We start from the raw sequence: 16,916 nt of genomic DNA on the forward strand, positions 1-16,916 counted from the left end.
CTTTAACCTTTGGGAAAGACAGGCTTGACTGCCTTTCTGCATAATTTCAGAATGTGTTTAGAAGGATTATCATTTTAAAAGATTCTTATTTAGTACCAAAGGATAAATAGTCTGCATTAATAAATTATTGAATTCATCTTATTTCTTAGTATCACATCTTCATTATCTACAGTGTGAAGGTTAACCCCTCTCCCCAGAATATTAGCCATTGATAAACTAGAATATCTGCAATTTAGAAAACTTGAACTAATTTACATTAAGTACAAAAACTTGGGGCCGGAGAACAGAACCTAACAAGTTGAGGGGCAGCAACTCTTTTCTGAAGCTTTTGAAACTCTTTTCACTTATCTTTCACATTTGAGTGAATTGTTCAGCTTTTCAACTCAACAACCTGTGAGAGAACTGTTGCTACATATTCAATTTACATTTGAAAATGCAAAAAAAAATAATCAAAAATAAAGTAGAGAGAAGTGATTGATTTATTCCGCAAATGTCTTCCATCACAGACCCAGGGTCGGCCTTGAACCTCATGTCGTCATTTTCAGCTGTGCAGAGTGCTTGTAAAAATATTACCTAGCAGTTTACATCACTTTGCGTAGACGTAAATGACTACACAGGGTGCAGCCATGGAGAATCACACCCATTGTATTCTGAATTTCTTCTGAGTTCACACTCACTGTATCCTGCTTCAGATTGCCCTCCCTCTTCTCTTTTCCTCTCTCTATACCTTACCCCTTGCCCTCAAACAGATGAAACTAGAAAGGATGTTTCATTGAGTTCAGAAGCTCATCAGCTTATTTTGCTTAGAAAACTGGTACTGTCATTTAGTAGGGGCAGTCCTTTTGCCCTCCAGAATCTATTCAGTGTTGCCAAATTGTAGAGCGCAGAACAGTCAATCGCATACTGTGGTGGTGTGTACTGGTCATTTGTTGCCCATTTGGATGCCACCATGGGAATGTATTTATTTTATTCACTTTTTTCAAATAGGTGCCCATCAAGAGCTCTGGGTATTTATCCTGTACATTAAAAGTTACAACATAAACATAAAGGACTGTCCATAAATATATCACCTCCACAGCCTTAACAAAGGGGAAGGGGGGAGGATGAGCTTTGAAATGTGCCTGGATGATTTACAAATCTAGGGTGTCTCAGACCCAGGGAGAGAAAGGAAATTCCAAATACTGCTCACAGAGAATGGCTTCCCACCAGATTTTTCTTGTTTATGTTGAGGGTATAAACTTAGCTCAAGAGCCTTTGCTCAGTGTGGCAGTATATCACAGGGTGAGAGGAGATCTCTCAGCTAGCAAGGTTAGAATACCCTGAATTCTCTATGGTAGTCAGTGCAGATCATGGAGCTCTGCTTTTGTTTGTTCCCATGTGCAACTCTACTTAATAGTAGTTGTATTTTGCATTAGTTTCTTCTCCTGAATGATCCCAAGGTGTAGACCCATGTAGAACACATTACAACTGTGTAGTGGGGTGAACACCTGCTCCAGCCCTGGAGGGGTTGGAAAAGCCCCTGCAGAGGGCTGGGGCTGGGCAAGGTAAAACCCTGGCTGATTGGGAGAAGTGGCTGCAGCTGGGGCCACGCCCCAAACTGAGCAACAGGGCCTTATAAGAAGGCCAGAGAAGCCAGGAGCAAACAGTCTCTCTCTGTTTATAGAGGGAGATGGACTTGGCTGCAGGGACCTGAGCGGAGTACCTGGGTGAAGCAGGTCTGGGGACAGGCTGGGGAGCTCTAGCCTGGAAAGCCCCAGACTGTGGCCTAGCAGAAGGCCAAGGGATACTAGGGGTTGCAGAGGGCAGCCTAGAGATAGGCCAGGGCAGCAGGTCCAAACCCAACCTTGCCAGTGATGAGTAGGCTGATATTGCAGTCTGCCCCAGGGCATGGGGCTAGATGATGACTGACAGTAGCCATATACTGAGGCAAGGTGGGAATAATGGGTGAGGGTTCCCTGGGGAGAGGAGACCCTAAGACTGAGGGGTTACTGCCAGGGACAGCACCCTGGTAAAAGGGCACCGGGTCCAGGGAGGGACACGGGGGCCAAGAGGACAAGTGGATCACCGGCCTGCAGAGGGCGCTCTTGGCTGGAAAAGAGCTAATTCCCAGAAGTCACCAGCAGGAGGCGCTGCAAGGGTGAGTCCACTCCTCTACAAGGTGACAGAAACGGCGTAATTGTGGCAAGGACTGCATCAGAGAGAGAGAATGCTGCCTTCATTTTGCAAAGTGCAGATGGAAGAAATGCTTTTGTCTTCAACCACTTCCTGTGCATTCAGAAGCATCTGGGATCTAATATGCCTAAATTGTGCACCTGTTGGAGTCAGACAGTAATGCACCTCTACCCCCAATATAACACAAATTTGGATATAACGCAATAAAGCAGCACTTTAATGGGCTTGGGAGGGGAGGGTTGCATGCTCCGGCAGATCAAAGCAAGTTCAATATAACATGGTTTCACCTATAACGTGGTAAGATTTTTTGGCTCCTGAGGACAGCGTTATATCCGGGTAGAGGTGTATATGAGTCTTTTGTGGTGGAGTGAAGGTGATTGCATCCTAGCAGAGTTTCTGGAGTGCATTTTCTGAATTATATTGGGGAATGTCTTCTTGAGCTTAAGTATACAGCTGATTGTCGCCACAAGGAAAGAAGAAATTCTGGATTGACAGGTTTCTTTATGATATAGACTTCATTAAATGGGCAACACACCATAGACAGCTTAAGACAAACTCTTTTCAAAATTAAATTACATATAGTAGAAGTGATAGGCCACAAATAAACCCCTAAACAAGGATTTAAAGGCAGTAATTGGAGAGTCACCCCACACACATTCCTAACACCTGCTTTCCAATTAGCTTGCTGCTCCCCTGGGCGAGGTGAGGGGGGGGAGGTGTTACGAGGGACAGTGTGCTCAGAGTATTTTTGTTGTAGCTCACTAGTTACAAATCCTAAATCTTTTACCTGCACCTGAGTTAAGCAGGTAGCTGAGCCCAGTTGGGTTCAGAGCCTTAAAACACATGGTGATTTCTGTTTAGATACTGGGCCAAGAAACACTTTAGATTTGAGAGTGGCTCTGATTATCATGTCAAAGCTGTTCAGCTGAATGAAGGGAATATGGCCAGAGAACCTGCTATTCTGTTTTTATTTTGGTTTGACTAGGCAAATTTAAACTCCCAGGGAGGGTTTTTGCTGCTTAACCTAGGAGTCTGCTGAGTTTCTGTTCAGTTGCGCTGAACTTAACATTACTCCATGCACCCTCCAACATTTGAGAGAGAGAGATAAAGAGACCACTACTGTACATAAGTGGGTGACTCTTGACTCAGCTGTCAGGGGCACAAAGCCTGAAAGTTCATAATATTTTGTCTCCAAAACTAACTATCTCCATCATCTTGGTGTCCGGAATCCTACTACTGCTTCCAAACATGTTATCTGCTGCAGAACTGCTGCATTCACTAGAGTTATGATTCCAGGCTAATGGAAGGAATGCCTGTTACATGTTCTAGGTAGGATCTTTATTGCAAATGGCGTTGAAACAATGTTGAGGTCATTTACTACTGTAAACAGATTTTTTTCCATGTCATACAGGCACAGTACAGTCCAACTAGGTATATACTTATCTCATTATCAGTCCCTGTGCAGCACACTGTTGTTTTGTGTAGTGCAGTATTTTGTTTATTTTTTTATCAAAATGTAAGGGTGTTTTGGTAGCAACTTTTTAGAATTTCGTATCCTTGTGTATATGTCTATTTTGTTTTACAAATATGCCAGACTGAATGGCATGCGCAGCTTTATAAGCGTAATTGGAAGTGCAATTTAAATCAAAATGAATTTTAATAGTAGCAGATGAATATTAAGCATAACATTTTTGAGGCAGTGATATTTCCTTATGCACTAATCTGTTGTCTTTACTGTTACTTGATTTGAACAAAAATCAGAACATACATAATAAAAACACGTAACTTTAAAACACATTGTATAAAACAGCCCTTCCCATTTTCATTGTATTAGCATACCCTTTTATTCTTCAGAATTCATGCTTTCATTAACAGTGGATTTTTGTAAGCCCACATAAGATATTGTAACAGCAGTTCCCAGTAATGTAGAAGAGCAAGTGAGCAGTGTATGATTCATAATTCTCTACTTGTTACAAAGAAAATTCATGCTTCTCATCTGTTTGGATTTTAAAGTTCATATTTATAAAAACAATCATTTTCCAGTCCTTTTTTGATGTACTGGAACATTCTCATTGAGAGGCCAGAAACATAGATTTTCACTTTAAATTACCCATTCTTCCTGTTCTCTGCCATTTTTGCCCTGTAGCGTTGGTTGACATTTCATGGAGAGTGAGCCGACATAGGGCTGGAAAATATATAATTATAAGAATCATCTGCTCTTGATTTTCCCATTACATACCAATCATGATACAGGCAGATTTTTCATAGGTGTTTGACTTGGAATGAGAAGTTTTATTGTTCTTTGACCTGTGATTAAAATGTGGCATTTTGGTAAATTAATTTAAGATAGCTTCTGCGTAATTCAGCTCTGATCTGGTGCTGGGAAAGGCAGTGAAAGCCTTTGACCTGTATCACATAAGCAGCAGCATATGTAATGGGAAATATATTCTAAGATGATAAACTATGTAACATAATACACTTTTTTTTAATGTTAGATGTCTTAAAACAGGCATAATGCAGAAATGAAGCAAAATGACTGACATCAGGTGGCAAGATAAGTGAAGTCTTTTCACCATATACCCTGTGAAAGACTTCAATATAATAATAAGGTTAAAGCCACAGAGTAACTCATTTAACTGCTTTAGTAGCTATAGACACATATGTAAATGTATTAGCAATTATTGTAAAGAATGGTAAGACTAGAGAGCCTATTACAAAATTAAAAATCATTATTATGGTAACAGGCTAGAGACAAATCTGTTCTAAAATCAGTATTATTTTGAGCAAGAGTCTTGCATGTTGCATTAACCTGAGTAGGTCTTAGTGGTTCATTGGTACATATTCATGTACATGTTATCCATGGACTAGGCACACAATTCCTGATTACAATATGAGCCTGATCCTGTTCTCACAGACTTCAGTGTTAGTAGGATTGAGCCCTATGTGGGTACATTTTGTTGGTATTGAACAAAAAGATACTCCTTAATTATCCAGTTTTCCTTACAATATTCCCTGGACCACATACTTTCTAGCCACTTGATGTAGCTCACCCTCTATGCATATTATAATAAATAATAATAATAGGAGATATACCTATCTCCTAGAACTGGAAGGGGCCTTGAAAGATCATCGAGTCCAGCCCCCTGCCTTCACTAGCAGGACCAATTTTTGCCCTCAATCCCTAAGTGGCCCCCACAAGGATTGGGCTCTCAACCCTGGGTTTAGCAGGCCAATGCTCAAACCACTGAGCTATCCCTCCCCCCCATATGAATCATATTGCCTAATATTCATATGTATGATTAATATGTAATGATTCATATGTACTGTTTTTATACTGATGTTTTGGAAATAACAGACCTAACAATAATATTTAACACTTAGCATACTGCTGACATTAACATCTGAAGAAACCACAAATGTAGCATCATAATGAGATCAATAAACAATTAAGCAATTCTTGAAGATATTAAAATGATCTTCCAAAATGTGCAGTAAATCACTTATTATATGACCTTCCATACCAGAACAGAGCAAAAATATACATGGGCTAGTAAAAGTGTAATGCAGGTGCATGGTATCGGTATCTTTAAAACCTTGGCATAGTGTGTTTTAATTGTAAACTAAAGGGAGAAAATAAATATTGCCTGTTTTTAAAACAATGTTAAAATATTTGCCTTTGCCATTGGGAACACACATTCTGCAAGTGAATGTGAGAGTAAGATTAAAAAAAAACCCAAGTAAGTACATCTTTAGTCAGGATATCTGTGTATCAAACCTGTGAAGTAAAAATGGTAAAGGCTGATTTCTACTGATGCTTATTTAATATTCCCATTCTTTTATGTTTCAAATTAATTTCAATACAAAACTCCCACCCTCTGTTGACCAAAGTCTTAATATTCAGAAGATCATTTTGAAATGAATGAAGGTGGGGTCAGCTGAAAGTGTAGCATGATGTCCGAGAATTCTTAGCTTATAGGAGGCCAGCGTATCGTGCTTGAATAGAGAAACTGTATAATACTATATTATTTAATAAATATCCAATAAAATATCTCTACATAAAAAATTCTCTACAATTTCTCTCTACAAGAAATTTCTAATGAGAAAGAACTGGGGCAGGAAAGGAAGAGAGTTTTAAAATAAATTTGATGGGAAATATTTCCTGCAAGCAAGGCTAAACCATTTGGCTATAAATTATGTGGATGAACAAATAATCTATTTCTATCTGTTAGACACTGATGGAAGTATTATCAGCCTCATCTATAAATCATGACAATAATCTTTTTTCTTCAAAAATGGTTTACAGTCAAGTTTAACATTCTTTCTCTCTGGTCACTGATTCCTTTTTGGTAGTCCTGTGTCTGTGGGTTTCCTGAAAGCACTCAAAGTGATACGTTTTTACTGTTTACTTGTAAGTTCACATACTATTTTATGTACCCTTATTTCAGATGTTTAAAAAATCCATAAGGATAAAATTCTTTTAAATATCTGAGTATGTATGTGGAGTAACTCATTGAAGTTTTGTACAACTCTGCTCTGTGTCCCCAGAGTAGCCTCTTTCCGTCATGGCCCGCCCTGGAGACTTTAGCATACATATTTGTGTTCCTTTTTTTGGAACTTAGTTCTGCCATAACAGACTCATCTCCCCAATGTGCGATGAGATCCAGTATCTCCCATTCGAACCATGCTGGAGCTCGTCTGCGAATTCGGGACTGCGTGATCTCTTGTGATGGTGTACTCTGCATGATCGCCTGTGATGGTGGACTGTGCTGACAGTCACCTGTGCTGATGGTGACTTAATAGGAAATGAAATTCAAATGTTCTCAGGGCTTTTCCTGCCCACCTAGCTAGTGCATCAGAGTTGAGAGTGTTTACCAGAGTGGTCACAAGGGAGCATTCTGGGATAGCTCGCGGAGGCCAATAATGTTGATTTGCTTCCACAATACCTTTAACCCGGGATGTCGATTATGATTTAAGCGCTACTCCACTTGCCGAGGTGGAGTACAGAAATTGATTTAAAGAGCTCTTTAAATTGAAAAAGCCGGTTTGGTCATGTGGATGGAATCTTTTTTTTTTTTTTTTAATTAACTTGACTAATTCTGAAATAAGACTAGTGTAGACCAGGCCTATGTATACAGTAGGACTGAGATTTTCAAAGGAGACTAAGGGAGTTAGGTGTATAAAACTGCGATTGAGTGCCTAACTCCAGTAGTCTCCTTTGAAAACCCCAGTTTAGGCATTTAAGTAAGAGATTTTTTTTGCAGAATTTTGTTCTACATAAAAATCGAAACAAATCCAACCTAGTCCCCCTGCCCTCTGTTACTGGTAAGGTGTATGATATTCAGTTATTAGAATAACAAAAATGCTGATCTTTTTACACTTAGTGTTACGTCACTTGTAAGGAGATATTTATTACTAATTTTAAAGTCATTCATTATGTATTGGAGTGTATTCAGAGAGAGAGAGAGAAAAGTATTCAATTCACTATCATGGACACCTTTGCTCAAAACACCCTGCTGCTTTTTGTTACCATCAAAGGGCACCAGATGAGAGACTCAGTCTGTGGCCACACACATTTGCACACAATTTCATAGTTTTTTGAGGAGCTAAATTTGTTAGCAGTTAGATGTGTCAGTTTGGATAGTGGAACACCAATTGCTTTCATATGTTTCAGAGAAGAATTAAATCAACACCTTATTTTACTTTTAATGGAGGGCCAAATTCTTCTCTCTGTTATGCTGGTGTCCTGAGTAACTCCATTGAATTCAGAGCAGTGATTCAGAATTTACGCTGTTATAATAGATAGAGTTGGTCCCATTAATCATTTAAAAAAATAAAGATTTTATTAAATTAGCAACATATCCTAATTATCCTATGCTAAATATAGAGGCAATACAAAGACTGTAGAGAAATATGAAGAAGTAAGAGATGAAAGATAAATTCTTTGGCTCAGTGAAGCTGTGATTCTTTCTACACACATCTTATGCACACAGCCAACAAAAGATTATAATTGACACAAAATTCATGCTGGCAACAACTTTGATCTCATCCTCACATTCTTTGAGCTCTTCTCAACTTATTCACTGAGACCTTACAGGTACTAGCAAATTTTGTAGCTGTAATTCACCACCAGAGTACCTCGACTGTGGTACTAATATAGGACTCAGGCATTGTTACTATTTTGCTCTGAGTAAGGTAAGGTTAGATACATGGTGATAGAATGTCGAAGTCAAGACTGCAAGGATGTTTTGTAGTGTAGACACCAGAAAACAAACAAACAAACAAAACCCCCCATCACCAGCTCCCAACCAGATTCTACTAGATTCTCTTTTCTAACATACTGTCTAAAGTCACCTGATTCTATATATTGTGTAGTCATCACATTCTCCTCTCAAAAGTACAACAGTTACTACAACAGCTCACATTTCAGCAGAGAAGCCAAGGACTAAATAGTAGTCGAGTCTGGAGTACTGCTTTTCCACTGAAGGTCGTCCCTCAAAACACAGAGTTCAGCCACATTGATAGAATGGTGTGGATAAGTTTATACTGCTTCTCTTTGTGATGGAATTATTCTGAATGTTTCAGTCCACAATGCTATTTCTGGTGCCTTTCATGAACATTATATTTTAAAAGCAAAAACAAATGTTGTAGGACATCTGGCAGTAAGGTTGCAGGATATATAACTATATACTAGTCAAGCAACATTCTAAGGTTATTATTAACAGCTATTTAAAAGAACTCTCTTTACTTAATGAATTATTCTTTTTTCCCCCATAGGACCTGGGACGTACAATCCTGTAGTGAAGTCAGCTTCCAGTATTTCCCTATTTGTTTCCAGAGTGGAGCGTTTTAAGGATGTGAAAGAGTTTACTCCTGGTCCAGGAGCTTATGAGGTTTGTTGATGTGGCTGTGTTCTCGGTCACATACTGGGGCTGATTTTTCATCCTTGCCTTAGGATTGCTTTTGTTGTGCTTGTAGTTTTCCTGGCAGTATTTAGGCATTTAACATGATTTGTAGGGACAGTCTATATTTAGTTATCTAAATGACAATTCCCAAATTGTGGGAACAGCAATGGAGGCCAGGTTTTAAAAACGTGACCAGTAATAAGCAGAGTAAATGGCAATTTGTCGACATACCTCCTGTATGTGCTTTAACTAGATGCTGGAATAGAGGCTCACCTCAGACCAGTTATTCACTCTTGAATCAGATGGGAGTAAATGAATATTGCTTCTTTGATTCTCCTTCGCTCCCTCTGTTGCTCCGTGTAATGAAATATAGCACACTTTCAGTGCTTGAATCTTTTCTTTGTGTTATACTTATGTATTCCAACGTGAATTTAGCCATGAGCAAATTAAACATCTTTGACTGACGGCCTGCTGAGAGAGGGGGCCTAGCTCTGTGGAGCAGAAAACTCGATGAAAGAGCAATAGAAGGGCAGCCTTCACCATATAACTAATTGCTACAATTGCCCTGACACAGCTTTCTCATCTCTGGGTGGCAATTATGTGCCAAATGCACTGCTACTTGGGATTTGGTCTGAGGAAACTCAGCCACATTAGCTGGTCTTCCCAGGCAATGAAATAGGAGGCAAGAGACTGAAGTGAAGATGTGGAGTAAGAAGGGGAAGGAGAAAGTCCCCTGAAAGTCTCTGGTCCCCTGATCAACTACTCTTTCTAGAGCAACAGTATCTGTAGAAAGCCTCTTCCCTTCCCCCTCCAGTTCTGCTCCACTCTTGGACCCTGTTGGCTTTCTTCTCCATAAGGGAGGGGCTGAAAAAGAGACCAATTTATCTCATCATTGTTCCTCCGTCGTATGGGGGAATAGGTGCTGCCACAAGGAACCTTGCCTGATCCTTTCCTTACAACTTTTGGGGAGAAGGGAATGCAGTGTAATGATTGGGGGGGTGGGGAGGAAAGATGGTTTTGCAGTCAAGGAAGTGGACTGTGAATTAGGAGTTCTGAGTTCAGTTCCCGGTTGTGTGTGAACTTTGGGCAAGTCATCAAATCTCTCTGTGCTTCAGATCCTTGTCCTTAAAATGAGAATAATATTTTCATACCTTATGGTGATGTGGTGTTTGGATTCTCCATTGTGGCTATATATGTTCTGAGATAAATAGAGAACCCAGCATTTTGACAATGGCAGGAGTGGGATAGTACAAAGAAGAAGAGGGGTTGAGATGGCAATTGAGGGAACATAGAGAATGAAGTAATTGGAAAGATGAGAGATGGAAAGATTGGGAAGAGAGCACAAACATGGAAAACAGAGTAAGAGGGAAGAGAGACTTTATAGAAAAGGGAATGGCTTGACAAAGGGAAGAGATAAGAACAGTTGAGCAAATTTCTAAACAAGAAAGAAAAATCATTGAAGGGGACAATACAAGGTCAGGGAAGCAGAATACACATATACATACAAAATAAGCATACAGAAACTCTGTCAGTGTTTGCATCAGTCAGGAGTCAATGGGGACTCTGTATCAGAGGGAATGTTTGGGAGACCTCTCTGTGAATCGGATGTCAGCATGAGTCCAATTCTTCTAAACATAGCTGAGGGACTAATTGGATTCAGTAGTGGGAAAAGAAATTTATTGGATTTTTTTTAAATACATGCTGCTGCAATGATGGAGCTATATTTTTGAATGATTTTATCATTTCCAATACTAATGTAGTAGTTTTGGTTGCGTTCATCTGTTTTTGCCTGCATCTGATGGGGAAAATGAGCATGTGTTGTGTACTTTCGTTTCTGCTTGATTTTGTGTGTTGTTCATCCATAGTCTGAGGATGCAGAGGAATTGGAGCATTTTGGGGAAGTCAACTGGGCTTTGGTTAGTCTTAATCCTGGGTTTAGTTATGGACGGGAACTAGTGTATCATATGACTGTATATTAGAAATCATTTTAAATTAATTAATTCATAGTGGAAAAGCATAATGGTAGAGTTCCGTGCTTTAGTTTGATATACATAATTTTAGTAAGCTTTAACTTTTCAGTTTTTAACAGTAAAGGACTCCGCTGTGTCCTTTTTAATGTCTGTCCTCCCCTGTGTATGTTACAAACTATAAATGTTATACTATTGATTAACATATTGCTTTTACAGTGCAGCTGGTCAGACATGCAGTAAATATTTTGAGGATGACAATTTTAACAATCAGAATTTTGTAGTGATAAAAGTACATATCACTATTAGGGCCCTATGCATCTTGTGGCAAAATAGGACAAATTTCCATAGTAATATACACTTATTCTATTGCTATTTCATTCTCATCTCACTCACACACCCATCTGCTCCCACTGACACAACTGGCCCATAGCTGAATCTACTCCTTGACATAAAATTCATAAATGATTATTTTTAATAGTGATTTATTTCTGGGTGGATTTTTTTAGTGTACTCTTTGGGCAGCCCATTGCCTCCCACCCTTGCAGTGTTTTCCCAGTGACATGACTCAGAATCTTCTTCCTCCATATTGCAGGGAAGGAAAGAGCTCTAGCTCCTCAGCTCTCATGCTGTCATGCTTCATGGAACAGTGTGTGGAAAATATGCTATAATTAACACCTTGTAGTGGAGAGGTGCAAAGCAACAGGCTGTTGCAGTCAGGTCCCGGCAGGACAGGTGGTCGAAAAGAGCAGTGTTTAATGCCTGGCTGCAGAAAAATGGTAAATTCTTCAGCAGAAAACTGAATTCAGTGGCGTCTTTTAAAAGTGCTATATTTCGTGGCTGCATTAATGCAGCGTCCACTATGGTGAACCGGACAATCCAAACCTTTTAGATCTATTGTCTCAGACTCTCTGCAGAGTCCATCAGGTGACACCTCATTGGTTTACATTCCATTATCAATTGCAAGTTTATTTCCACAACCATACTGGCTAGAAACATGCTTTTTTTCAATGTAAGCTGGGATCCTGGAGCACAATTCCAAACAAAGGGGTGAATTTTTCAGTAAATTCTGTGGTCGTGGTATCACACTGTACACTGCTACAATACTCTGATCATGACGAGCATAGAGCTGTTACTGAAGTTCTATTTATATCTGAAGTAATGTTTATCTAATTTATTATACAGTAGACTTCTCAAGTTACACTGCTTTGTTTACTACAAGAAAGTTCTGTGTTTATATAAACTGAAATACACAAGTAATTATAACCATGATGCTTATATTGCATGACTCATCATAAGTCCCTATGGATCCTGTAATATAGAGTGCTGTTCATTTATCTTCACTGCCATAATTGTGAAGCAGAATAAGTAAAGAATTATTTTTGCCACTGGATTTCCTGTTAATCAGAAGTAGACTAAAATGAGCCTTCAGGGAGTTAGAAAAAATATATAGCACAATTCTAATTTTTTTTCTTAATATTTGATGGTGAACTGTTAGGGCCTAATTCTGAAGCCTGTACCCATGCGAGTATGAGCTGTGACATCGGACTCTTATGCTCTAGAATATGGAAACTGTTTCAAGAAAGGTTAACTGGAATAAAGGTTCTTAGTCTGAATACAACAAAAATTCTCTGCATACTGAAATAGTTTTATTTCAAACTGTACTTGGCGAGTAAGATTCTGTGCTATGGCTCTAAGTCTAGATGTAAAAAATAACTTGGAGCTCAGGGCAGGCATGCGATAAAGTAATGGTAAACCACCTTTGCATCCTGAGAATCCTGGGCTGTTCTGCAACATCCACCATCTTTTAGATAGCCCTGGGGTATGTGTCATCAGTTATGGCAGCCTAAGCCCTATAGGTCCGGCACTGGCCAGAATCTCCAGTGCCGCAGCCCTGTCTAGCTACTCTGTTAGAACTTTTAGAACTCTTATGCCACTCGATCCTTTTCACCTAGTTTAAAGTGTGAAGAGATGTGGGAGAAGCAAACCCAGAACATTTTGTACAACTTCCATAAGTGATGTAGTGCCATAATCATGACATTGCTTTTTAAACAGAACTCCCTTCTGATTTCACTGGTATATTCTATTTGAAAACTGGTGGCACAGTATGGCCTGTAGAAATGAAGGTCTCAAAACATAATGAGTTGTCTGGTTTTCAGAGGTGCTAAGCAGCTGCAAGTCCCATTGAAATACCGTAGAAAATCAAACCAGTGCCATACAGTATATTAAGAGATAATGCTTCTTTTGAAAAATTGTGCTAATGCACAGTTCTAGTTTTGCCTTTTTTTAAATTGGCAGATATTTTAATAAAAGTTATAACCCTCAAAAAGCTGTACAGTGAGTGCAAATTAATTACTTGTTTTTAACACTGTCAAATGTAGCAAAGTGTAAAATAAACATTTCTGTCATAATACTTGTCACCCCTTTACTTGACAGTGTGAAAGCAAGTATGTCAGTTCTTTTTGGTATGCCAGCTTATCTGTGTGACACCTTTTTATGATGTAATTAGCATGGAACATTTGATAGCCTTCTGTGGATATAATATTAATGTGATCTTTGGTCTAATGTATGGAGTAATTATAAAAACTGGTGAAATATAATTGAAGAGGAGGAAAGACACTTATGGAAATATTTTTGTTACTCTAAAGTGTTGCTTCACTACATAGAATTGAATAAGCACAATTATTATTATTTATGCAACACTATAGATGTGCATGATATCTTATGGACAAATACGGTCAAGACATTGGTCCTTGGGCTAAGAAGCTCACAATATAATTTTTCCAACACTGTTATAATTAGAGCCCTACCAAAGGGCCATGAAAAATGCATCTTGGACCGTGAAATATGGTCTTTTCCTTATACTATACAGATTTCATGGGAGAGACCAGCATTTCTCAAATTGGGGGTCCTGACCCAAAAGGGAGTTGCAGGGGAGGTTGCCACTTACTTCTACATTTCTTTCAGAGCTGTGCAGCTGCAGAGCAGCAGCTGTTGGCCAGGTGCCCAGCTCTGAAGGCGGTGCCCTGCCAGCAGCAATACAGAAGTAAGCGTGTCAATACCGTACTATGCCATCCTTACTTGTGCATTGCTTCCTTCATAGCTGGGTGGCCAGAGAGTGGCAGCTGCTGACTGACGGCCCAGCTGTGCAGGCTGCTGTGCAGAAGTAAGCGTGGTAATAGCATACCATCCTTACTTCTGCCCTGCTGCTGGCAACAGCCCTGCCTTCTAAGCTGGACTCCCGGCTAGCAGTGACTGCTCTTCAGGTGCCCAGCTCTGAAGGCAGTGCTGCCGCCCACAGCAGCGCAGAAGTAAGGGTAGCAGTACTGCAACCTCCTCTACAATAACCACTTGCAACCACTCCACAACTTCTTTTTGGGTCAGAATCCCTACAACTATAACACTGTGAAATTTCTGATTTAAATAGGTGAAATCATTAAAGTTACTGTTTTTAAACTCCTATGACTGTGAAATTGTCTAAAATTAATTGTGAATTTAGTAGGGCCCTAGTTATAATAGTAGCAGACATATATGAGCACAGTAATGCAGCATTTGACACTATTAAACACCAGAGTGACCCTTCAATTAGGCACATGTTCAGAGTGATTAGGAATTATTTATATAGTCAGTACTATATGTGCTAGAGGCTGCCTATTTCTTCCAGTGGGGATTTTAATGAAGGATAAATCAAATTATTAAAAGATAAGAACTAGCCTGACCTCTTGCTAGTGGGGAACTTTATCCTTTTCTCATGGTGTATTCTGGTGCAGAGCAATTAGTTCATTTCAATTAGTTTTAACTCAGGATTCTAACACTTCCCACTCATTTTCTCTAATCTTCTGGGTTATATGTGTTTATGCAATAGTTTTTTTTTCAAAGTAATTCATAAAAAGCCTCACACAATATATTTAATCTCCTGTCCACAAAGGACCTAAAATGTTGGGAATTACCTGTGCATAATGTGTACTTTTAAAATAGTTCCATTCATTTCTTACCTTTTAATTTTAATTTTTATTTACAAGTTATGTACTTCATACTTGTCAAATTTTAAAGATGCTTCAATTTTTCCCCATTTTTATTAAGGTTTTACAGCTATCAAAAGTGCCAAGATACCTTGGAGAATTTTTTCTCTGTTTTAGCTCTGTTGACTTCAAATGAGTTACTCCAATTTACACTAGCTGCAGATCTTGTTAATTATTGTTAACGTGAAAAAATAAGTTGTCATTTGAAACAAGTTTATAATTTTAAGAAGCTGAATGTTGGAACTGTGGTACTCTTTAGCTTTGTAATATAAATGATGCTTTTGAGTATAAAGTGCTGAAATTATACCCCAAATTCTCAAACAAGATAGTTATCTATTTCTCAGGTCCGCTAGATATGCTTGCAGCTAACTGAACTAATTAGATATTTTGTGTTGCCATGGAAAGCAACAAACTGCATGAAACTCAGGGCCATAATTATACAATTTATTATTTGTGTAGTATTAAGTCCCCCAACATGATGACCTGCCACTTTGTACACCTGCTTCTCCTTTCCTCATTAAGTGAATGGTGTTCTCCTTTAATTGTCTGAGTAAAACAAATAAAACATTGTTTTGTTTTGCATAGACCATATGTTGAGTAGTGTTTGTAGGTAAGATTATGTATGGAGTTCAGTACACTTCTCTGTTTTTACTTGCTTATCTGGAAAAAATAACTTTTGGGTTTGACACTTCTGCTGCTTGCTCTCAGCCAGATGGCGATTTATCTTCTTTCCATAAATATTCACTGCTGGTTATTCTAACTACAGATGCTACTATATTTGGTTTGGGTGCCTTGTTGAAAGACCAGATTGCTTTAGAGAAAAATTTCAGATCAGAGTACAAGATTTAGATCAATTTGCAAGAGTTGAGAATCCTCACTGACATACAAGAGCAAGGTACAGACAATGCAGCTGTCAGGTCAGACACGGTGATTGCAGTCTCAAACCTCAACAGCCAGAGAGCAGTAAGGCACAAGGCTACTCTTTGAAATACCTTCATTTATCTTCAGCATGAGAGAGATTAATTTGATGTTCCTGTAACCCAAATATTTCAGTTGAAAATTAAATCTTCCATGTAAACTTAGTTAATCCCAAATGTTCTGCGCAGACAATGGATAAACTGTGTTTACTCAGCATTATTAGATAATAAAACTGCCCAGTGTCTTCCATAGTTAAACAAAAAGGATCTCTTTTGCAGCACGGAAGAAAGGGGCAATTGACAGAATATCCTCTCCATATTAAGCCTTTTCTATTAGTCCCTCTGATTTCAAGAGTTTTACAACAATTGCACCATAATAAGGACAACATAACATGGGTTGCCCCTAACTTGATAAGAAAATTTCAGGTTCTTCTTGGATATGGATGTAATGCTTGTCTCCATATTTTTTACATTCAAACTCTTGAGCCTTTGCTGTGCTGGGAAAATTACCTGCAATAATAAGGGCTTGTCAACATGTGGAAGCTGCTGTGAAATAAGCTAGGATGTGAAATTAAAGTGCAATAGCTATTCTGCAGTAGCTCCTGTGTGGAGACACTTATTCTGCACTAAGGATGCCTTTTTGCACTTTAGATTAGCTTAATCCATTTTGAAAGTGTATTAAACTCCCCAAAGGCAGTCAGTGTGGAATAAGAGTGGAGCGATAGCAGAAGTTATTCCAGGCTATTTCACTGTGTAGAAAACCCTAACATATGTCAACCACAGATTGCCCTAAGTGTCCTTCCCTTGTGTCCAGGATTTAAAACTGTTTATTCTCTAGTGTAAAGAGGACCAAACCATTTTAACAATCCATTACAGAAAAATTGTGTAACAGGATACAAAAGCAGTACTGCCAGTCTCCTATATTCAAAAACAATA

The 16,916-nt window shown here is 38.9% G+C and overlaps 1 protein-coding gene across 8 annotated transcripts in view; it reads left to right on the forward strand.

Moving 5' to 3' along the window:
• STPG2 (sperm tail PG-rich repeat containing 2) overlaps positions 1–16,916 on the forward strand; it is a 422,300-nt gene that overhangs the window by 235,302 nt on the left and 170,082 nt on the right. For all 8 annotated transcript variants that reach the window (XM_030564765.1, XM_030564764.1, XM_030564761.1 and 5 more), the window contains one exon: positions 8,947–9,062. In XM_030564765.1, the coding sequence (XP_030420625.1) occupies positions 8,947–9,062 (116 nt within the window). The remainder of the gene's footprint in view (positions 1–8,946; positions 9,063–16,916) is intronic.

This window comes from Gopherus evgoodei, chromosome 5, assembly GCF_007399415.2.
Source record: "Gopherus evgoodei ecotype Sinaloan lineage chromosome 5, rGopEvg1_v1.p, whole genome shotgun sequence".
NCBI classification, from domain to species: Eukaryota; Metazoa; Chordata; order Testudines; family Testudinidae; genus Gopherus; species Gopherus evgoodei.